Source organism: Lepisosteus platostomus, chromosome 3 (assembly GCF_059453375.1).
Source record: "Lepisosteus platostomus isolate fLepPlt1 chromosome 3, fLepPlt1.hap1, whole genome shotgun sequence".
In the NCBI taxonomy this organism is placed as follows: Eukaryota; Metazoa; Chordata; class Actinopteri; order Semionotiformes; family Lepisosteidae; genus Lepisosteus; species Lepisosteus platostomus.
The window spans coordinates 58,386,667-58,410,648 of NC_142613.1; the positions used below are offsets into that span (position 1 = coordinate 58,386,667).

The following is a 23,982-nucleotide window of genomic DNA, read 5'->3' on the forward strand; positions in this document are numbered from 1 at the left end:
TTTAGTAAAAGCAGGCTTAAAGAATTTTCTCTTACATACAGTATGTTAGCACAGTAATAAAAGCCTTTATTGTTCAAAACTTATATATAGTATATCTTTTGCCCATATAAATAGAATTAACTACGGAGATATTTTTGCCCACGGTGCAAGAGGTTATAAACAGTTACTGTATGATCGTGTTGAAGCTGGGTGCAGAGAAGACTTGTGTACAGCTATAAAGTACATACAATACATCTTTACATAAGAGAGCTATGAATGGACATGTTACTGAGCAAGTGTCTTAGCCCGTTGTATAGGACTGTTGTATACAACATTTTTAATGGCATTATTATTGTTGTTGTTGTTGTGTGTTGCAAATTAAACAGTAATACTGGCAGATTTGACAGTACGTGTTCACTGTTTTACATTTCTCTTCTTTACATCCTTCATTTTACTGAATTAATGTTACATTGAATCTAATCATACCTGTGTTTTCCACTTAGATTATTGCAATTTTGGGGATTCACAAAACTGTTTCACAAAGAAAATACTTTGATGGCACTGTAATATAAGATCTAAAAGTATTAAGAAGGGATTCAGGCAGAGATATGAAAATTTAAGTTCTACTAGCCTCACAGAGTGAAGATTAATACGATTTTAATACAATAGTTATATCCAAAAAACACTGCACTTTCAGCTCCTTTCCTTATCAAAAGCTTCATACAAACATTATGGACAGAAATAAAGTTTGATATTTCCTTTGTCCAGTGTTCCATTCCTCATGTGTTCTTCAGTGTGCCCACTGTCGTTTAAGCTTGTGCTTGTGCTTGCGCGTGTAGCACGCGAACAATTTACATACCAGGCTTTTATTGAATCTCCGAATGGCACAATGTTTCATTTCACTCATTATTTAATTTGTGATTTTCAGAGTGTGACACTAATTGTCCTGAACTGACTTAATTTTCCATAGAATAAATATACCTACCAAACAATACCTACTGTCTTGTTTTAAATTCTCAGTCTGACCTTTTTGAAGATTTGATTATCTTTTAACTGTCTTTCCCCAGTCAAGTGTGTTTTTAGAGCTGCTGTTTGTATATGCTTTTAAACATAACATAGTACAGTATGTGCTGAATACTGTATGTGCACTGTATATATAGACTAGACAGATATATGTTGTTATAAACATAGTATTGTCACATTGCACATGAAACAACATTGTTATCTACTAAATTATTCAGCACAATAAATGTTGTAAATTTTGTCTGTTAGCCTATGGTTATTTGTCAGTGGTACGTTTTGAAGGTTTACTGAATGCTCATTCATTCTGGCAAGTGGTAGTTTAGACTTTCTACTGTGTTTAACTGTCGTATGCTAATACTCATGTCACCAGTGGTAGCAAAACACATATTATTACCAATGGAAAACATTCAATGTACTTCCCTGGTATTAAAGAAAATAATATAAATTAATGTGTATACTGTATGTGTATTTCCATGTATACTGATGGAAAAAAGAAACACAACACCTCCTCCTCCACACTCTGGCTCTCCTGTCTGTGTGGAACAGGCTGAAGAGTGATTCATCCATGAAGAGGACCTGATGCCACTGCTGACGAGTCCATCACAGCCTCTGTCTGGTCCCCAAGCCAGTTGGTGTGATGTCTAGGAGGTGTGAGCAGAGGGCTTCTGACAGGTCGCCTTGCTCTAAGCCCAGCAGCATGGAGCCTCACTGTCCCATCACTGATGCGGGCATTGTCTGCCAGTGTCATGCCCTCTACAGCTAGAGGGCGCTCCTACTCTGTCCTGTTCTTAGTTTCCCTGCTGGTCGTTCCGGTGTGTGTTTGTTTGGGATTATCCAGTATATAAGGTCACCCTTTCCTCCTCGCTCAGCATTGAGGGTTCAGATGTCTTGAGACCCGCCTAGCACCAGGTCGTCTCCTCCGCAGCCTAAGGGCATAGGTTTCTACCCGACATCGTCTGACCTGCTGAGCCCGGGCTATTCCCTGTTTTGCCGCCACGCATGGGGTCTTTTTTGCTCTCCTGCCATTCCACGGCTTGCGCTTTCTGACATCTGTGACAGCCGGCAGTTTCAGCAGCAGTATGAGTGGCAGATCTGAAACGATATCTCAGATGGACCGGTCTGATATGTCGGTCCTGCTCTGGTGTGCTCACTCGAGAGCGACCAGATATACATAACAACATATATCTGTCTAGTCTATATATATATAGTGCACATACAGTATTCAGCATGTACTGTGCTATGTTATGTTTAAAAGTATATACAAACAGCAGATCTAAAAACACACTTGACTGGGGAAAGACAGTTAAAAGATAATCAAATCTCACTATTTGGATCATTGACATACCATATATCTGACCGTTCTGATACTGACCAGACTCACACCTGCTTAGTTTCAGTAGGTTGCCAGTTGTGAGTTGTAGGGTGCTTTGGCTGGTTACTGAGTGGTTCAATGACTTCTTCTCGAAACTCATGGTAATTCTTCATTCATGCCAATATCACCTGGGCTTTTCATCTCTTATGATCTTGAGGCCTTTATCAGGAGCAGCAAATAATTTGTTTTACCTCCAGCTGGTCTTTGTCCCTGGGATTCACTTAGTTCTATGCACACCCGAAATTCCTGTTCAGGCCCTGGAAGGTAGACCCCTAGGCACTGGAATGATCTGACAACAAACTAGATTCATCACCCTGAAGATTGGTTTCACGCACAGATACAGAAGAGTTACAACCTCTGTGTCTTCCATCTCCATGATGCCCACTGGTAGTCTGCTTTCCTTGGCTCCAGAACCACAGCCCATAGCCAGATAGAGCTCCTGAGATGGGGAGTAGAATGTTGGGGAAAATTCCTGCTCACCTGGTTGTTGTCACTAACATTGATTTCTTTTGACTTCCACCACAATGCCTAAAATTCAAGGGTGTCTTCTGTAAAACTAAGGCCCAGTCTCTGCCTCCAAACCAAGACTGACTGTCCTCTTGACCTTCTGTCTGGAGCTAAGCCCCATAGAGTTGGCCTGTACTCTCTCTTCCTCAGTCGCAAGCTGTGAAGGAGTATATTGAGTAGAATCTAGAGATGGGATATACAGTATCCACCTATCCACATCACCAGTAGGGGATGGGTTTTCATTTTTCAAAAAAAGATGGGTATCTTGTGACTCCCTTCAGTCTCTGTAATGTTCCAGACATCTTCCAACACTTAATGTCTTTCGGGATTGGGTTGACAACTTCAACTTTTCTCTCTGAAACTGTCCAGCGCAGAGCTGATGTGGCCACCTGGAAACTGTTGGCAATAAGGATGGCCCTGGAGGAGTAGAGACATCTCCTTCAAGGGGCTACTCATCCATTTGTGGTCTACACTGATCACCTAAACCTGCAGTACATTGAAAAGGCAAATAAATTAAACCCTTGAAAGATGGTTTGGATCCTATTCTTCTCCCGGTTCAATTTTAAGGTATCATATCAACCGGTGTTGTAGAATGGGAAATCTGACACCCTCTCAAGAATTCACACTCTCAAAGAGCCGCAGACCAGAGCCATTCATATCCGTGAATTGATGCCACTCTCTTGGACGTCGAGCAAGCATTGTCGGCAGCAATTGCATCAAATCTCATGCCGCCAGAAGCTCCAGCAGATAAGCTCTTTGTTCCCAACACTCCAGGTCAAGGGTGCAAAATGGGGTCACCCTTCCAGGCTTGCACGACACCCAGGCATCCAAAGGACCCTGGAACATAAACATCCCTGGTGGCCCACCCTGAGGTCTGATGTCAAGGCCTTAGTTGCCTCCTGGTCAGTCTACTCCAGAGCCAAAGCTCCTCGTACAGCTACCACAGCATTAATACTACAGCCACCTCCAGTACAAGGGCATGCACTAGAATCCATATCCACAGTTGTTCTCATGGGTCTCCCATGTTACTAAGGTAATTCAGTTATTTTCACAGTTGTTGACTGGTTTCCCAAGACCACGCATTTTATACCTCTCCTCAGATTGCCCAGATTGGCACCTCAATATTTCTGTCTGCATAAAATCATGGAATGTGTGAATGCCAAAATGTATCAACTCACTCTTCCCTGACACCTTGGGCAATGGATTTCACTGACATTCTACAATCAAATCAAGAAGCCTGAATCTGTTACACTGCCCATCAAGGGATCTGAAGAACTCTGGCCACAACTCATTTGACTCTAGGAGGTTGCAGGGGAGCCTCCAAGGCTCCTCGCATGATCTACGCTTTCCATGTCCAGAACCTTAAGAAACCATGTTGGGCACTAGCAGAACACCCTCTGAGGGTGGGCACTGTCACTGCAGCTAGCCATGGCTTGCAGTCATCAACTACCATGGCAACAAATTGGATTCCCATGAGGGATTTTGAACAGCCTATCACCAGCTGAACTTGTGCCATCTGTTGCTACTTGCAATCAGCCCCTGGTAAGTTACTCAATCAGGGATATTTAAACCTTTCCAGGGTTTCATTGGGTGCTCTGACATTGAGTCTGTTTATATTACCACAGATCTTCAGTTTTTCTGATCAGCCCATCCTACATTCCTGACTTTCTCTCCGCATTCCTTCCTTACACTGCTGACCTTGTCTTCAGATCTTCCCTTTGCCTGACCTCATCTTCTGATTATGTTACTGAACTCTGCCTGGTTTATTACCATGGCTGCAAGCTGCACTGTTTTAGTCCCTGCTCTTACTTGAGCCCTGCCTGCTTCATTTTCAACTAGTCCTTCAGTTGCGTTCAACGCAGTGTCTACTATCTATGTGTGTAAGGAGGACCAACAATTTGCTTTAAGTCTCTCCTGTTGTAACAGTAGGAAACACGCTGAATGTTACTAATAGTGCTTAGTTTAAATGAGATGAAACCAAATTTTAATTTTTAATTTACTTTGATCGGAATCTTCAAAAACTCATCACAACAACTCAAGGCAACGTATATACGAACAGCCAATATGAAGTGTTCAGGAGGGATAACAGCGGTCAGGTTCAATTGGCTTCAGCTATCTTAAATTGTAATCATTCCTAATGTAATTTCCTAAAATTAAAAAACTATAAACTATAGGTAAGGTAAAACAAAAATTATTTTCTCATTTTAAAATTTTGCACCAATGTATAATGGCCAAAGTCAAAATGTGAACAAGTGAATTTCAGCACAGAATGTGTCTCAAGGTTTGCTGAGGGGAGAATCATTAAAATTGTCATTTTATTTTCATTTATTTTCATGTCATTTTTTAGCAATTTTCTATCCCATCTGTGCATGTAATATGCCTGCAGTAAGCATCGATCAGATTATTTTAATACCTGTGTCAAACTGAACTTGTATTTTAAAAATTGAATACCTTTAAGGGAATTTTAGAACAAATACAGCACAAGTAGAACTGCTTAAGAATTGTATGTATCCTTCAGATGTGGTTATCCGCCTAAGCATTCTAACGAGAAAGAGCAACAAAAGACAGATAAAGAACCAGAAGGTAAGAAAAACTGTCTTATCTTGAGCAGTATCTGAAGGTTTTACATAGATATGAAAATCTGCTGTCTTTTTAAAATTATTGAATGAAATACGAAAAAGCACAGTATTTTCAGATTTTTATTAATTAAAACCTGTTTTGAAACATGCAATAAGAGTGATTAAAACTGAGAGAGAACATGCACACAGGAATAAATAAATCTAGGATAAACATTTAAATACTTTTTTCATCCAGTTTAGGTATTTTAAGCTTCAAACCTACTCTGCTGTATAGAGTGCTGTTGTGAAGACATTAATTCCTCAGTGTATTTATTGATTTCTGTATTTTCTTTTGTCTAAACAGTTCAAAATAAGTGATTAATTAAGCTTAGACAGGTGAGAATGACGCCACAGAATATTAAAACCCATGTTTTGGAAAGAGCTCCTATTTATTTTGGAACCACACATGACAAAATATGACTAAGGATATTACCCTGACATGCAAGTCAGCAGCTCTGTGAACTCCTTGCAGTTTTTGCCTTTGAGATCCCCTAAAAGTAGGTCTTCTGAGGTTGTCTATCCAAAGAGGGCTACATTTTAGTGGCAGATGGTCTTTCTACTCCTCCTTTACAATGCAATTAAGAGTGAGAGCAAAACAACTGTGGCACCATGGTCTAGCCAATCCATGAACACAAATGTCAGTAAGCATCTGTGGATTACCAAATAATCCCTGCATGTGTCCCTGTAAACCGACTTCTTGGGACTCCTACTTGAATGTTCTCTGTCAGGAATACGACAGTCGTTGTACACTTGACATACATGCGTTTCTGTTATTGTGCAGCACTACTAGTTTTTAAACAAGATACATTTCTCTCTCTATGCCAGTTCCCTGCAAACTAATAACATATTTAGACGGTGTAGAGGCTTGAATGAAAATCAGAAATAACTTTGGTAAGCATGTCCCCTTACAATACTAACTAGTCCTTAATTAGTGTGTTTAATACATACAAACTGCTAAGGTTTCATTACAATGGATCCTTAACGACTGAATTTAACAGGTGGCACTACTGTGGCTGAGAAATCCCTTTGCTTCCTAAATGGAGTATCTGAAATAGGCAATATGCTTAAATAATAAGAACCATAAAAGTATTTTATTTCTTTAGATCTAAGTTAAGTAGGGAAACCACTAGCCCATTGCTAGCCTTATTAAGATGATTAAAGTATTAAATGAAGTGTACTGTATATACACAAATATTCAAAAGATATTACTACATTAATATTTACAGTAGTAAATACTGTATTACTTAATATTTGGTTTTAATAAAACCAAAATTCAGGAATTATTTATCAACGTTAAATTTGATGAAATACAATCAATGTTAGTGTATGTCACTTTAATTGACTAACACTATTAATTAAAATTATTACCGAACAGACCCTTTGGGCCCAAGGGCCTCCTCTCATTTGCAACCTTTCTAATGTTTGTGAGAATAAATCAGATTGTAAATTCAAGTAGAGCTGCCAAGCTTTTGAAATGTGTAATAGCCACGGACTTAACAGCTTTTGAAGAAACAGTGCCTAGGGATTGGGGTGGCAGAGTGGCTACCTTCGCACCCGTGCAGTGCTGGGGTCCCGGGTTCAATTCCAGGCCTCTGGAGTTTGTATGCTCATCATATTTGTGTGGGTTTTCGTCTGGTGCACCATTTTCCTCCCACCATCCACAAACATGCCGGTATGTTAATTGGCTTCTGGGAATATTGTGTGTCCTGTAATGGACTGGTGTCCCATCCAGGGTATATCCTGCCTTGCACCTCTTGCTTGGCCAGAATAGGCTCCAGCTTTCCCACAACCCAGTTTTGGAAAAGTAGTTAGAAAACGGATGGAAGGAGGTTGTGCCCAGCATTGATCAACCAAGTCGAAACTTAACAATTTGAAATGTTAATGAAGGATGAGAGAAAATAACACTGGGGCTCAGTTAACTATAATGTTAAGGAAACCTGATTTACTGCCAAATTTTGAGACAGGTGACTGTAGAACTCAAAACAGTTTTAAATTGTTGGTTGCAAAGCTGTGACAAATTTATCTTTGGCCATTGCAATGTAGCGTCTTTCCTATGGCATCTGATTTTGTGAAAATGGAAAAGGAGGAATACGTTTTTTTTTTAAACCTGAAGTCTCAAACTGAGAAACATCTTAGGTTAAATTAATTTCCAAAGTCTACAGGAGAAAAATTTTAATTCCGTAAGTATTCATACCCATGAACTCACAAATTTGGGGAACAATTACAGCTGCAAGTTTTTTTCTCCAGTTACTTTCGGTTCTTATTTTTAAGCCATTCCAGTGTAGCTCTGGCCTTGTACTTTGGGTTACTGTCCTGCTGAAAAGTGACCTTTCCTCAAAAATACACCTCTACTTCACCACATTTCATTCAGCCTTGACATGCTTACCAGTCCCTGGTGATGAGAAGCAGAATTATAACAATCCTGCCACCAGCATATTTGACAATAGGGATCGTGTTGATTGAGTGATGCACTATGTTGCGTTTGTGTCAGATGTAATCTCTCACATTTAGACTAGGTAGTTCCTATTTTAGGCTTATAGGATCACAAAACCTTTCCCACGTTTGCAGTATCACTCAAAATTGTTGCAAACTCTTAAGGAGTGAGAGGAACTCTTAATGTTGCAGTCCTTTCATATTTATCGTTGATATCAACTCCCCTCCTTAACAGGTTTCCTCCTTGCCCAGCTGCTCAGACAGGAAGAACAGGCTGATCTAGGCAGTGCCTGGGTGGCATGATATACAGAAGCTCATTTATTTTTGCATGTAGTGCTCTTCCTAAAAAGCACTTAACTTATGGAAAATCTAGACTCCAGGGCTTGTGCTCATTCAATGAGGCGATGCCACTCACATTAACTCGATTTAGGGGTTCCCAATCCTGGAAGCCCACACATGCTGCATTTGTTATAATTGAGACTTGGTTCTTAAATTCTGAAGTGAATTTGAAGTTTGTTGCCTTTTCTAAGTAGATGAATCCCAAACTCTAAAACCCCCCCCCCCCCCACACCATTAAGCTCAGATGGAGCGGTGTTTAGTTTCAATGCATCATGAAGTGAGTCTAGAGGTCAAGAAGCTCAGCCGAACCAAAAATTGAAGGTCTAGCTTAAAACTAAATACCAAAGGAAAGGCTACTACAGTGTATCTACTTAACACCCATTGCTATAAAAGGACAAATTAAGGAAACAAATACACCAATTAATTTTCACTAAGCATTTTACTTATAAAAATACAAAATTTAAAAACGTTTCCATAGGAACAGTGTAAAATGCAATCCCATCTCTTTCACATCCATTTTTGAAATATAAACTGGCTTCCAAGTCTTAAGTAGAAGGCAAATATGTATGCAAACTCATAATTAAGGTTTCTACATGGAAGAGGAGAATTTATTCTGGATCTGTAACAGCCCCACTCCCTTTCAGGAAAAACCCCCTCAAAAATCCTAATGCTGTGAAGTTTGAGAACATGTCATGCTCAGCAATTCATTCCACACACCTGACCCAACTACTAAAATCCAGTTATTTGCAGGAACAATCACGGTACTAAATCTCAGAATAAAGTTGGTATGACACTAGGAGGTAGAAGAGCAGTTTTTCTTCCAAGACAAAATGCCAAGCTTACATATAGAAGTACTACATACAGTTGCCTTCACTCTGCCTATTACTGGTCCCTAATGCTACTGCCCCCTACTCCTTCCTCCCAGAAAAGCTGGTTACAGCACACGTGTGGAACATGAGGATGAAGGAAGCTCTATTCCACTCTCCCAGGCGCAGCATGTGGGCATAGTGCTAGGACATAGCTCCTCCACTGGCTGGATCAAGCCTTGCTCCTGGATTTGTTGCATCAGTTGCCTTGAGGGGGGAGGAGGGAAAAAAAAAATGGTAAGGGATCAGAATTATAAAGATGGGAAGTCCATATTATGAACATATTGTGAATTAACCATCTGGTACTAACCAAGCAGGCCTTGACATCACGTAGTGAATGTCTGGTTTCTGGAACCCATTAAAGGTGGATGATGCAGCCACTGTGTAGGCTCCCATGTTCTCAAACAGCATCCAGTCTCCAACCTGGAGTTCTGGCATACCGCAAAGCTCAACAATGCGATCCAGGCCATCACACGTTGGTCCCCAAATGCTGCAGGAGAAGAACTTTTCATCTGGCTTTGGCTTCTGAAAGTGGAAGAAAAAAAATCAAATTGAGTTTCCAAGCAAATAAATGGTATCGGGGAACCAACCGAGACGTTGAAAAACCCTTTACCTTATGGAGAACAGGCAATACATGGGCATGGTCATACAGAATGCAGTTGAAGGACCCATACACTCCATCATTGACATAATACATCAAAGTTTTGTCATTGGTCCCATCATCTTCATCTAGGAGAGAAGAAATGGGAAAATGATGAGCTTACCTATTCAGACTTTTAAACCTAATCCTCAGCATTTACCCACAAAGCAAAAAAAAAGTAAACACCCCTCAAATAAATTATAAGCACAATCCTTACCATCAGAGGCCGACTGTTCCTTCAGGACCACCTTCTTGGCAATGATGTTGACTGCTAAGGTATAGGCAGATGCAACATAGTATCGGCCTGGTTCAGCAATGATCTGGACTCCAGAATCAGCAGGGAAGTACTTATCAAGGGCAGGATTAATTACAGCAGTTATCTGAGAAAGGAAAAAAAAAATGCTTTAAGGGATCAGCCACAGACAATTCCTGCACAGTAACAGACCCAGGTCTTAGCACCGCCCCTCACCTCCATGTTATTTACTACATTTGTCAAATCAACAGGCATTTTCACGTCACTCTAAAGACCTGCAAAAAAACTCACTCTGTTTTGTCAACCCAATGATAGTGCATGGTGTATAGTTAGTTAGGATTAAAAAAGTCAGAGCATCCCCCAAATCAGGTTATTAAAGTCCTTCTCCCATAATAAACTTATATCAAGTTACCTCTTCAAATTTAAGTTTCACATCCTCCGAACCAGGAAAGCCACCACCAATATCCAGGAGCGTCATGTTGAACCCAAGTTCTTCCTAAAAGAGAAGATACTGCTTTACAAAATTGTCCATTTTCAACTTCAAGCCAACACTGATATTGACAGCTACAGAAGTTTCAGATTATTGCTTTCGCACTAAATGAAGTCCAAAAAGACACTAGTAACACACTTAACATACTTACGCCCATATCAAAGACACAGCGCGCATCAGAAATGGCTTGGCTGAAAGTGTCTGGGTCAGTACAACCACTTCCCACGTGGAAGCTAGGTTTAAGAAAAACAGAAATTGTAACCGAAAACCAGGTATTAAATTGTAGAACATTACACAAGCTAAAGTTTAAAAAAAAAAATCAGTTTCGCTATACAATGCCGAGATACAGAGCTTCTCAGATACGTCAGCATTATACGTTAAGGGAGATTGTCACTCTTTCCAAATAACTATTTACCTTACACCAATGATGTCCACACCCAGCTCCTTTGCCCTTTCCAAAAGGAGACGGCTAGTTTTTAGCGTAGCTCCAAACTTCACACTCAAGCGGCAAACGGCCTTGGAGTCATCTGTAGCAATTCGAAGAACCAGCCTGGAGATAAGCAACATGTTTAACATTAAACAGTGTATTGACTCAGCAGACCTGGGAGAAGTAGGGAAAAAAAAAAACAACCTACTTTGCATTGCTATGGCTTCTTGCCACTTTCATCAACTCCACTTCGCTATCAAAGGTCATCTTCTGCACACCCTGGGCAGCAGCATATTTAATTTGCGAAACTTGTTTGCAAGGGTTTGCATAGATGATCCTCTCAGGGGAGACTCCAATGTTCTGAACAAGCTGAATTTCAGTCTGTGGGGAAAGAAAGGCATCACTGGTTAATCCCCCCCACATCTCAGTGATGACTCGATACTTCAAAACATGTCGGTCAAGCCTTCATCACTGAAAAGCAGATATTACCTTGCTAGCACAATCAAATCCTGCCCCCAAAGATGCAAGGGTCATCACCACAGCTTTGCTATCATTGCACTTCACAGCATAAAATGGAGTGACACGGGGCAGTGCTCTGACCCATCTTAGGTGCTTCTTAAGGACATCCCCAAGGTCAGCAACATAGAAGGCATCCTTGTCATCCTGGAAAGACCGAAGCCATTAGTTTATGTTTAGAAGTACAACAGAAGCCAGCAAAAAAAAAAAGTTTTCACCAAAATTACTTACAGACAGGGAAACTTCATTGATTTTTTGTTCGACGATGTCTCTGGCAGTGAAACCTTCATCCAGGAAGGCAAAGTCAAATTCGGCCGAGTTGAAGACGCTCATTATTCCAACTAGACTGCTGGGGTTCTCTGCAGTAGAAAAGGTAAGCGTTAATCAGAATATCAGAGCGCCCCCCTTCCTCCCTTCTACTGTCTCAGGTAGAAGAGGCCTGGTAACAACTAGCTTTCAGTTGTGCAATCAAACAGAAAAAGAGTTAAAAATAATTAAAAAATTACAAGAAAAGCAGGCAATCTACTTGTACCCAAATCTCCATTTTAAGATGTCTACACTGTAATGCGAGTAAGACCTTTCAAAAGATTTTAAGTCTATAACTTGCCCAAGAATGATTCTTAGCTCTTGATAACTTGCTTTCCTCAGAAAATGCACTTTCAAACCAGATAAAATGTGAAGAGACTGTACACATTTAAAACAGTTTTATAGGGCATAAAATAAAGGAACTTACACAGATGAGAAAGAGATGGGATCGGCAGCAGAAAAACGGTCAGCCAGACAACCAGGGCGGCTCACCGGTGAAGTTGAAACCTTTCAAATAGGAAGCGAGGCCAGGGCCCTCTAAGAAGCCGATATCTGCTTTCCTGAAATGAGCGTTCTAAGGGAACAAGAACATTTTTAAAAAAAAACTTCGCAAAGATATTCGCGTTACAAGCCTAAATTGATGTCCCTACAAACCCTGCCGGCGGAGCTCAGCCACTATTTTGCAGTCTTGAGTCTTTGAACTGCCATCCGTGAGCTTTTTAAAGGATATGAAAAACGGCAGCGGGACCCGTTTAAGACTCATTTACACGAAGTATAAAGGCGCGGTAGGGAAGTCGCAGTTTGCATATTTAAAAGGGTCAAGTCGCAGGATATACACCTCCCCCCCACCAAACCCTGCAAAGACCTACGCACTGCAGAATGAATGGCACGTTATCCAGCCGAGCCGGCAAACGCAAAGCCCGCCCACACAAAGGGGGGGGGGGGGGGGGGGGAACAAGATAAAGGGAGCCAATGGGTGGAAGGGATTCGAGACTGGAAGACGATTGACGGGAGTGAGAGCCAATGGCGCAGAGACGGGCGAGGGAGGCCGCTGCTTCTTTAAAACCACAATGTGTTCAGTCAGGAGCCACGACCATTTTCATTCAAAGCCATGCCTTTTCGTCCTCATAAAGAGAGCCATATAATCCATTTTAAAAAAATCTACTTAGGGGGTAAAAAAAAAATACAATAATGTGACTAGCCTGTTCAGTTCCGAGGAGGAAAAAAAGGTACCTTTTCGAGCTCCTCCGATTCAAAAAAAGGATTTAGGTCATTCTAGAGAAATTCGTAATTTTACCAGTACCTGATGAGATTGAAACGACTGTGGTACAAGAATCTTACCACGGATGTTCATTTTAAAACACTTACGATGGTTTAAATGTGGAATTCAAAACTACGATCCTATGTCGATATACGATCGAATTTATAATTTACTTTAACGCTAAAGAAACCGCGGCCGTAGGCAATTCAAACATACCGACGGGAAGATTTATGTAGCAAAAAAGAAAATAAATCTCACCTTAAAAAGCATTTACGAAGAGTATGTCCATTAGACCAGATGACTTGAAATGAGAAAAAATAGACCCTGACCTACTCCCTTACCCGGGCTTATCTTACAGCTGCTTGAAATGAAAAGACACTAGTAACTGCTTGTGGGTTGAGGCTTTTATATCCTCTCGGTTTCCAGGGCAACGCTCCAGCTGGAACCGGCTGAGAAACCAGTTTGCTCTTGCTGCGTTTCAGGCCACATGCTCCGAGAAACTGCTCACTTTATGACATCATACAGAGACGGAACTCTTAAAGTGGGTAAGGGAGAAGGAAAGTTTTCTGGCACGTCTCAGACGTGACAAAGAAAAGTACATTTTACGGGAACAGTAAACCATTACCGGTGCTCTGCATTTACGTTTACAATCGGAAATGATTGTAGTTATTTAAATGAGGAGTTCTTTAAAAATTTGAAGAAATGTGCTGCCCCGCTCATGAAATGTAAAGAAAATTTGATAAAAAAATGGACCTTTTCACGGTTGCCTATGGTACTAGGTGTTACACAAATTGGGCTGGTACTGATAATGACGAGCATTGTTCTGTGGCTGAAACATGTGCCTCAGTGTATCTGAGTGTCCGAACTATGCAGATGGAATCACGACTCAAGTATCCCATTGCCTCAGGGTGGTTGAGTATCGCATGATTTTATTAAAACGGGGTTTTAACCGTACATAGGTCCCCACCTTTAGTAATGCGAAAAGGAAGGACGTGTTTTCTTCGTCCTTGTCCTAATGAATTCAAGTCAGATTCAGCCAGATAAGGACCTCCCTTCAGCCTTGGTGTGAGAAAGGAGACAACCAGTTCCGTCCTGAATGTGCAGGACAACACCTGGAAACAACACGTTTCCCAACACGTTGGGGCGTCTGCACTGAATTATTCTGTTACTCAACTCCTGTAACTGTAAGTATTATGTAACTGTTATTACAAAAAAATGTCCTGCAAATTGTGTGGAGATTTTATAAAAGGGTTGCACCAATGTTTTGCCCCTTGATATGTCGGCGTGCTCTTTGCAGATGGGGCAACTCCCACTGATAAATGTGTCCCTGTGCTTACAACACTGTTGGTGTTATTTCCTTTGCACCTGATAAAAGGCAGCTGCACATCCTTTGAGAGCACTTTCAGTGCTGATTGTCACAACAAAAGACACTTGAGAGCATTGGTAGTTACATGCAAAAGGTTTGGCTATAATTAGGCTAATGTCCTGGAAATGTGCAATTTTAACACTGTTATGGTGGTTGTTTATGATTTAACACTCCTTTTGTTTCAAGAGGCTGCCAGTGGCGTGGTTATACACAGACTAATACTTAAATGTCACAGCAAAAGATTTGTGCAGTACTTGTGAATTGGTAATGCGAGTTGATTTATGAAGTTCCACTAGGAACCTATTAGACTATGAAGGTGTGATGGGTTGGAAAACTATGCCCCTGTTGTATAACCGTCGCCTTCCGCACAGCTCAGAGTCACGCCAAGAGTTGTGGGAGTGTGATACAAGCTACCCAACCATGTGGCTGAAGCTGAAACCCTGACTTCTTTCCAGAAATGTGTGGATGAGAAATTTGGATCAATTACCAAACTACCAGACAGGCTACATGAGCTGAATGGCCTCCTGTCATGTCTATGATTTCTACGCGTGAGTCACTTGTATAAACCACTGCCACCACTTTTATCAATGTAGGGAGGCCCAGCATTTTAAGTGTGTGAGAATGCAAGAAGGCTGAAGATAATAAAAAGGTGAAATATTCATGGTACGTGAATAGGCTACAACTACAATTACAAAACTATTATAAAACTAGACTCTTAGACTAAATGCTGCTCGCCTCAGCTTTAAAACACAGAGCATGTTCTTTTTAAATGTCTAATCTAATGCAAGTCTGTGATAGTATGCAAATAACCAGTTAATAAAGTGAAGCCATTACATGATTAAAATGAGTGAAAGGCAGCGCTTTTAGAAACTGGGGGCATACTTTAGCAATTTACCAAAGCAGTGGAAGCTAAAATACCCTGACGAAAGTTGTGGCATATACTATAAGGGCAGTCCTCTCCCCTCTGCTGTCAGTGCTGCTCACTGGGAGGTTGTGAACATTGCCCCAAAGCTTTATTTTGTCCCTTCCCTCAGCTGCCCCGTCCTTATAAAGCGCCAGATGATATCACTCATTCATTGACCTTGCCTTTCAGCATATATTCTTGTAGAGTTAAATGACTTCATCGCATGTGAACCGTCATCTAATGAGTACTAATGTGTTTCTGAACTTTAGGTCTTTAGGACAAATGTTTTAAGCCCGTGGAAAATAAAAAAAAATAGCCCACCTGAAATCACTCGGAAAGAAACGCTTCTTAAGAAATGACCCAGACAAGCCTGTATGTCACATGTTGCGCTGACTTTTACCAAGTAGCTTCCCCGTGTCTCCACAGTCAGATGGTGTCTGGATCTACATATTAATCCTCGTGTAGCGCAGAGCACATGGGGAGACAGACAAATGCAAAACACATTTTAAAACAAGCATGGAAAGCTCTTTTTTTTTCAGAATTGAAAACCCCGGGAGTGGGAAAAATGCATATATTGGTTTTCCATACCATCGGATATCATCACGAGCTGAACCGTGCCTTGTGCAGATGAAGCCTGCTCCACAAAGAAGCAGATGAGGTTGCTAATTAAGAACATTGGTGAACAAAGCATGAGGAGGCATGAGCTGTGGAGTTAGCTTTCTGTGCCCCTGGCACAGCTGTCATACGCATCAAAAACTGTCTCTTTTTTACAGAATGTATTGTATTTGGCATTAGTTTCTATCAAACTGAGGCTCATCTCGAATAGTGGTGTCACGTGAAAGTATTTGTCATTGCATTCCCTAACCAAGGTGGCTAAACAGTTTACAGTCTGTTACAATGGAGGTGAGAAATGTTTGAGAAATATTGCTCACAAACAGGCATACAGTATGAGAATGTGTTTTTGGGTAAACACAAGCAGAATTTAAAGTAAACACTGAAGCTCTAAAAAGAATCAACAGCAGTCATTAAATTACCATATGAAGGTATGAAACAATTGTTTTTTTTTATACTGTGTCTTGTAAAGGTTACGTGAAGAAAGATTTTCAAATGACTTATATTTGTAAATATGTCTTCTTCACAAATCGGGTAAAGAAGTAGACAAAGTAGCCAAAACATCTTTCTAATTGAGAACCTTCCTGGTTCTACTTTCTGCTTTGGAATTAACCTTTACATGTCTAACATCCCAAGGTTTTGCCATTCTTCTTTTTAAACAATGGTTCTTATGGCATTAATTTAGGTAAACTAACCAATGTTTATTGAACTGTATTGAATACTGGTTTTGAATAAGTGTACATACCCCTCAGTAAGTAGTCCATGGAAGCACCTTTTGCTTGAATTACTTGAATAATTCTATTTGGATAGGTCTGTACCAACGTACCACACCCAGATGTGACTGTGTTTGCCTGTTCCTCCTTTTAGAACTGTTCAAGATCAGTCAGATTAAGAGGGGACCATTGATGGACTGCATCCTTTAAGTCATTCCACAGATTTTAAGTTGGATTTAGGTCAGTGCTCTGAGTGGGCCACTCCAGGACATTTACCTTTCTGTTCTTTAGCAACTCTACTGTTGCTAAGGCTGTGTGGTTATAGTTGCTGTCATGATGAAAGGTAAACTTCCTTCTCAATTTCAGCTTCCTTGCAGAGGGCAGCTAGTTTTCTTTAAGAATCCATCTGTATTTTGCTCCAACCAGTTTTCCTTCGGTCCTGACCAGTCCAGAGTCTTTGCTGCAGAGAAACACCCCCATATCACAATGCTCCTCTACCGTGCTCTACAGTAAGGATGGTGTTCTGTGGGTGATGTGCTTGCTTTGTTGGGTTTTACCAAATGTAACATTTTGCATCGAAGCCAAAAAGTTCCATCCAGGTTTTATCAGACCACGAAACATTTTGTCCACGTGGCTTAAGAATCTTCACATTTTGCATAACTCAAATGTTTCACCGTGGGCTCTTTTTTCAGTAATGGCTTTCTTCTGGCCACCCTCCCGTACAGCCCACACTTGTGGAGAGCTTGGGATATTGCTGTGACATGTACACACTGACTAGTGTTTCACATACGGTATAGGCGTACAAGTCCTCAGCTGCCATTGGATTCTTGGTGGCATCTGATCAGTCTCCTTGCTCGGTCATCCATTTTGGAGGGACAGACCTGAGCAATTCAAGGCTTTGTTGGTGCCATATACCTTCTGCTTCTTTATGATGGTCTTGACTGTGTTCCAAGGGATACATAATTATCAGGGCAGAGCGGTAGCTCTGTGGCTAAGGATCTGCACTTGTGGCTGGAAGGTTGCCCGTTCAAATCCTGCGGCTAGCAGATTAATCCTTCTACGTTGGGCTCCTGAGAAAGGCCCTTAACCCCATCTGCTCCAGGGGCACTGTACAATGGCTGACCCTGCGCTCTGACCCCAAGCTTCTCTCCCCGTCTGTGTGTCTCATGGAGGGCAAGCTGGGGTATGCGAAAAAACGAATTCCAAATACAAGAAATTGTATAGGGCTAATAAAGTGATTTTATCTATCAGGCTTTGAATGAAATGGCAGTAATGCCACAACCTTATTCCAGAGGTCTTTTGATGGCTTCCTGTTGCTCGTAGTTGGCTCTTTACTTTGAGGTGCACTATCCAGCAGAGTAGGCCAATAGGTACAACTGATTTTATTCTGTATTCTTCAGGTTGCTATAGTTGAACACAGGTAGACACTAATTACCTTGTTGTGTGATTTGTAAAGCAATTGGTTACACCCAAGCAAATGTACAATTGCTATTTCTAAGAGGTCTGGAAACTTACCCAACCCATTTTTCTCAGTTTTCATTTGTAATTATTTTTCAGAATGTTTGAACATTTGATTTTTGCCTGGAGATTACTGTATGTGTTACAATAAAGGAAAACAAAATCTGATTTAATGTGTCTTGATTTCAGTCTGTTAGGCCACAAAATGTGTTACTTGATGTGTAGACTTTCTATTGGCATTGTATGTCATGGTCAAGTATATTTGATTAAACGTTTTAAGAAACATTAATTAATCTAGTAAATGAATTCGTGAAGAGAAGTGGTTCGAATGAAGGGGTTTTTTAAATTTGTCTTCAACTGCATATATAGGTCCCTTCAAAATGTAATTTTAAATTATATGTGATCTTTCAGAATGAATCAGAGACTGAGCACAGAAGCACCTTCTTAGTGGCTGAGCTGTAGATTCAATACCATATATTGAACCATTCAAAGATGATGGCTCTGCACTTTATTTTTATTGTCGTCACCAGATGTGAAGCATCATGCCTCGGAACATGGCTCAGTAGAAATTACTGTTTGTAAGAGAACCAGGAAGGCTCTAGCAAAAAGGATGTCTCCCCCTCTGTGAAGTGGGGAGATTAATTTTAGAACTGGGCAAAGGGTGGCTTCCACAATATTTTAGTCAGAAACTTTTAAGAAGCTTAAGTTTGGTTACAAATTATTTTTATTTGAAGCTAACACTAATAAGCCCTCACCCAGGTCTAAGGACCAATGACGGAAGAGCATGGAATCGGCATTCTTGACATGTCATCACTATTGACAGCGACCTCAGTCTGCTATCAACGTTTTGTATAGGAACTGGACAAAAGAGATCAGAAGCATAAGCAGTACAACCTGGAGGAACTGGAGATTTTCTGCACAGAGAAGTGATCAAAAATCTCTCTTTTTGACAGATAAGCTGTTGATGTAATTTGCTGCAAATAAGTTATACTTTTAAAATTCCTTTATTTTACCAGATGGGTGAAAAGCTAAAGTCCACCCCAGAGCTCACCCTGGTTTCCTTGGCTCTCTAGCAGACTAGAGAGCCTGTGGCTCCCCTCTCCTGGATGGAGAGTACAGGTCCATCACATGGATTACCCTAACAGCAATGTAGGTGGCTACTTCTATAGCCGGTTGGATTGGAGCAACTGGAGTGCAGTAACTTACACATCGTTACAACAGCAGTGCCAGCAGCAGGGTCTTGAACACAAAACCTGTTAGATAAGGGTCCTGCAGATCACGCACTATGCTACACCACCTCTGTTTTCCAAATAAGTCTGGAAAATCATTAATACATCAGGGCTTTTACTATAACAACTTGAAGCAACTTCCTGAAAAGTATAGCAGTAACAGGTGCATTCACACACTTTTGTTGTGATATCAAATTATTAATGATATGAATAAAAAGTGAGCCATACAAACATATATAAACAATAAACATGTAGTAAGATTTAGTACAGTAAATGGTAAGAGCAAATTCTTAACATTATATACTGTACAGTATATACAGTATTAATTAAGGCAATTATCTTTCAGACATAATTCTACCATGTGTTTCTTCTTAAGAATACATTGCAGGGTTACATTATGTTTAAGAGTTTAAGGACAAGCAATTGCTATGCCCAGTGAGAATGTGAATAATAATTCTGTTTCACCCTTTCACAGTGCTAGATAGCAAAACCATCAACATTCGACTTCACACATACAAAATCTAATTCAGCTACACTTCCACAGGCAGCTGTTTCTGAATGGCATTCCTGGTAAGACATATACACAGTAAGCCTGCTTCACTGGTCAAAGTTAACCCAAGATCCACTCAGCCCTGAAAATGAGCCCTGAAAGGGAGCAAAAGCTCTCTATGGTAGCTAAGTTTGACTTTATACAAGGAAGGTGACTTTATAAGTCTGTTTAAATAAATCTGCTTCCCAGCTTTGTAGAACAGTGAGAGAAATTAACTTTCAAATTCCCATTGCTGATACAAAACAGAAATAATTCAGTTGTATTACAGTACTTTCCATTGAAACTCTATCCAATTAAAAGGCTTGTGGCTTGTTAAAGATTACTTGTTGAAGTATTTTTGTTTTTATGTATTATTTAGACAGTTTTAACAGATATGGATGCTCTGTCTGAAATGAGCATTGCATGTGATCTTATATAATTATGAAGGATGTGATATGATTTTTTTCTGTCTTAAGACGTTCATACTGTACGTGCATAAACACCCAAGCTGAATCACATTCCAAATCACTTGCTGCTTTTTAATTCACAGTTCACGTCTTCCCAGACACTAGCACATAACATGCTCTGTAAGCCTTGATTGTGTAACATAAGAAACATAAGCTACGATATGGTCAATGTTTGTTTGATTTCTGCAAAAGTTGTCTTGCATTAAAGCAGCTAAGCGCTATTTTGTAAATAAGCATAAAGGGTTTAATTAATTGATTAAAAAACTTTTTAACTTACATTTGGAAAATTGAATCATAGTATGATGATTTTTAAATAATTTTTTTTGTTTTTTTTTGTTGTTGTTGTTGTTATAAAGTTTTTTGGCAAGTTGCATCATGTTTAGAACTCAGCTTTTCAGAACTGAAATACATGCTCGTATCACCTGTTTTTTCTTCCATGCACAGGCTCCCTGTGGAAGGAAAAGTGGCGTTCACCTTTAAGGTCTTGCATGGTTTGGCTCCCAGCTATATCAGTGAATGGTTATCTCCTTGTTCTGCTCATTGTTTGTTAAATTGTGGACTCTGGCACTCTTTCATTTGCCAAAATACGGTTCCAAACAATGTGCTATTGCCATAAAGCAGTTGAATGAACTCTCAATCCATCTAGCAAATCAATCCTTACCTTCACATCCTATAAAACTTTAATTCTGTCCAGTTTATGTTTTTGTTTTCAGTTTGTTTGAATTTCAGTACCTTGAGATGTCCTTGTGAATGAAAAAAAAAGACTATCATTATTCTCAGCCTAATTCCATCAAGGCTGTATTGCACAAACCCCAGAAATTCTATGATTTAACATGGGAAAATCATAATCCAACTATTTAAAGCCAGCAGGTGTTCTGTACTGGGGAAAGAGGATAGGATCATGAAAGGAAATGAATAGACCCACTTCCTATTTTCTGTGAGACAGTATTTGTAATAATTGAAGAGGAGAATATCAGAATGAGAAATTTTAAAAATGAGAGGAGGCCATATACCCCATCTTGCCTGTTTGGTGGTAGTAGTATATTGATCTGAGGATCTCATCCAGCCATTTCTTGAAAGAAACCAGGGTTTTGGCTTTAACAACATGGCTTGTTCCACACTCCCTTACCTTTAGGGATAAAGCAGTACTCCCTGCTCTCGGTTTTAACAGTTTTATTCATTCTCACTTCCATCTGAATTAATATTATTTAATTGTGGATGGGAATTTGCAATTATTTTGTTTTATGGTGATAATTCTGTTATTTATAGAAGAAGAATCTGAAACTCTCAGAACTAGGCTTCAAACAAGGCTGACTTTGTCCTTTTTGATATCTTTGCCCAGGAAGAGGATTTCAGCAGAACATGGCCAGGGCAGCCACAGCTGAGAGATCTCTGGTGAGTCAGTAAATAGTGGGAACAACGGCTGCTGTTGATCTTCAGAGATATAATGGGCGCAGAAACAAAAGGAATTAAAGTTCCTGCCAATTAGAGGTCAAAAGCCCTTGAACCAGTTATTGAAGATGACATTACAGCACATGTAGGGGAGAGATGGGTATCTAGAGAGTGTGTCCTCACTAGATTTAGCTTTGACTTTTCAAGAAGCAATTGACATAAAACACAACACCTGCCATATTGACTTGGACATGGTTCAACTAGAGCATGCTGATATTGTCAACATCATATTATAAAAATATTAAATAGAAAGCTGTAGCTTTGAACCAGTGTCCTGGAGAATTAAAAAACCTCTATACAGGCACAGAAACTCCACTCTGAGTATTGCCTTCAGTGATCTTTCTGAGTAGACAAGACAACCATGCATGGCTGATCATATAAAGTATGGCTAGAGGAAATATTTTATGGTTAATAATGCCTAGCCAAAGCTTTATTCTCTTCAAAGGCATCCTTTCAACAGCCCGTATTAAACAGCTTAACCAGACCATCCATTATTTTTGCTCAGCTAGAGTCACGGCATTGGCCATTGTGGAATAAAGATGGGAGCAGCAAAACAGTCACTCTGTATATACTGTAGGAGCAACAGTTTGACCAAATCAGATGTGAGGGTGTCCTCATTCCAAAGAGAAATTCACTGGGAATAAAGCCATCCAATAATTGTATGTGTTTGAGGATGTTTATTTGAGTGTTTAGGTATGGTAAGATTTGGCTTAACCCACTTGGACGAGGGTCGGCCTCTCGGCTACAGGGAGAGTGAGCAGTCAGCAAGGGGCAGCTGCAGAGGTGGAGATGGGGTGAAGAAGGTATGCTTGAGGTGAAACGTGAAAAGAGGGATTGTGTTTAATATACATAACTTTTGAGAAATGGCGTCAGAAGTGGTTAGAACAGCTGAGTTCTAAGTGACCTGGTTGAGAATTTCAGTTGAGAATGTTGATGTTTTATGCTAACACCCCATAAAAAACGAATATCAACCAAAGTACCAGAAGGAAAGTGGTCAAAAAGTGATTAAATGTGTCTAGTCAAGCAGGAATCAAGTACAGTGTAGTAAAACAAGGAATAAACATAAAAACATTACATAGAAATATCAGGAAAATGCAGTTTGTTTCAACAGTGTAAGATTTATGTGAAATTTTAAACAATAAATTATTTCTGAATGTAAAATTTATAATAAAAAACTACAAGCTCAGTGAGTTAAAATCTGTGTGTTAAATGTTCCTAATTCATATCTTACAGTACATCTGCTGCTTTCTTGAGTTGATTAAATATTTCCTAATTTATCATATGTGAAGAATGCTGTGCAGAAGAATGATTTAACTCTACATTTTATTAGTTTATTGTTACCCATAGCCACTGTCCTCTTAAATTTAATGAGTGTTTTTTTTTTAATAAAACCAAAAGAAGAGCTATTGGAACAAAACACTTCTCATGCAGAAGATAACCATTATCTGATTAAGTGATTTACTCAACCAGCTGCTACTAGGTAATTTACATTGGCAGACAGGTCAAAGTTTCAATTCAATCAAAGTTTAAATAGCATAAAATAGCCAAATGAATGTCCACCAGAAAGTGGCTAGATTTTAATTACAGGGATGTTTTTTTATGTAATTTAATTTAATGTCATGAAGAGTTGTATGTCATGAAAAGATGTCATTTATTTCCAAATCGTTTTAAATGCTGGGAGCAAAGTTATTCCAGTCTCTTGCTCAACTATACAATGTTTCATTGTATCATCAAGAAACTTGATAAGTAGTACGCAGAGTTAAGAGATAGAAGAAATATGATCTTGGCCCCTATCCCATTTCCTAATTTTCACATGGTTGTTCTTGTACAAGAGAAAGGATTTGTTTGGCCTGTTTTGATGTACATGTTGGCAAGCTTTCTCATTTTTCCTGAAAAGGCTTTTATTTTATGGACTTGTTGTGGTAGGAACAGCTTCAGAACATTGTTAGTTTTTGCTGAGGTTAGTGACTTTCTAGTAACGCAGTGCTCACAACACTGTGAAAAGAGACCCTTTTTACTAACTTAACCTCCTAGCTCCCACTCCTCCACCATCAATTTGCGATCTCTAACTCAATGTGCGATGCATTGCCTTTTTTAAATGAATAACCTTGGAAATGGTGTTTTGGAGTGGAGAACTAATAACGTACCTATTTTTCTCTCCTCTATACAGTCAGCTAGAGTTATTGATTATTTTGTGATAGGTTTAAGTGCTCCAGTTCCTA

The 23,982-nt window shown here is 39.9% G+C and overlaps 1 protein-coding gene and 1 long non-coding RNA gene across 5 annotated transcripts in view; one reads left to right on the top strand and one right to left on the bottom strand.

Moving 5' to 3' along the window:
- Positions 1-8,691: 8,691 nt before the first annotated feature.
- odc1 (ornithine decarboxylase 1) lies at positions 8,692-13,445 on the bottom strand. Its single transcript, XM_088626184.1, has 12 exons — positions 13,289-13,445; positions 12,197-12,343; positions 11,695-11,822; positions 11,437-11,610; positions 11,156-11,328; positions 10,936-11,070; positions 10,672-10,753; positions 10,443-10,526; positions 9,995-10,157; positions 9,751-9,866; positions 9,448-9,662; positions 8,692-9,344 (listed from the first exon to the last, which is right to left on the bottom strand). Exons 3-12 carry the CDS (start codon positions 11,794-11,796, stop codon positions 9,206-9,208), a joined length of 1,383 nt encoding a protein of 460 aa, XP_088482310.1. The 5' UTR covers positions 11,797-11,822; positions 12,197-12,343; positions 13,289-13,445; the 3' UTR covers positions 8,692-9,205.
- A 73-nt stretch (positions 13,446-13,518) lies between these two features.
- Positions 13,519-23,982, top strand: part of LOC148675148 (uncharacterized) — a 29,377-nt gene continuing 18,913 nt past the window's right edge. For all 4 annotated transcript variants that reach the window (XR_015935455.1, XR_015935454.1, XR_015935457.1 and 1 more), the window contains exons 1-2: positions 13,519-14,214; positions 21,651-21,703. This is a non-coding gene — a long non-coding RNA (uncharacterized LOC148675148). The remainder of the gene's footprint in view (positions 14,215-21,650; positions 21,704-23,982) is intronic.

Excerpts from the sequence above, each read along its gene's own strand:
- odc1 (XM_088626184.1), bottom strand. The coding sequence starts at position 11,796 with ATGAGCGTCTTCAACTCGGCCGAATTTGACTTTGCCTTCCTGGATGAA. Across the intron at positions 11,611-11,694 it reads TCAATGAAGTTTCCCTGTCT|GATGACAAGGATGCCTTCTA; the intron begins GTAAGTAATTTT and ends CGGTCTTTCCAG. Across the intron at positions 10,754-10,935 it reads GTGGACATCATTGGTGTAAG|CTTCCACGTGGGAAGTGGTT; the intron begins GTAAATAGTTAT and ends TCTTAAACCTAG.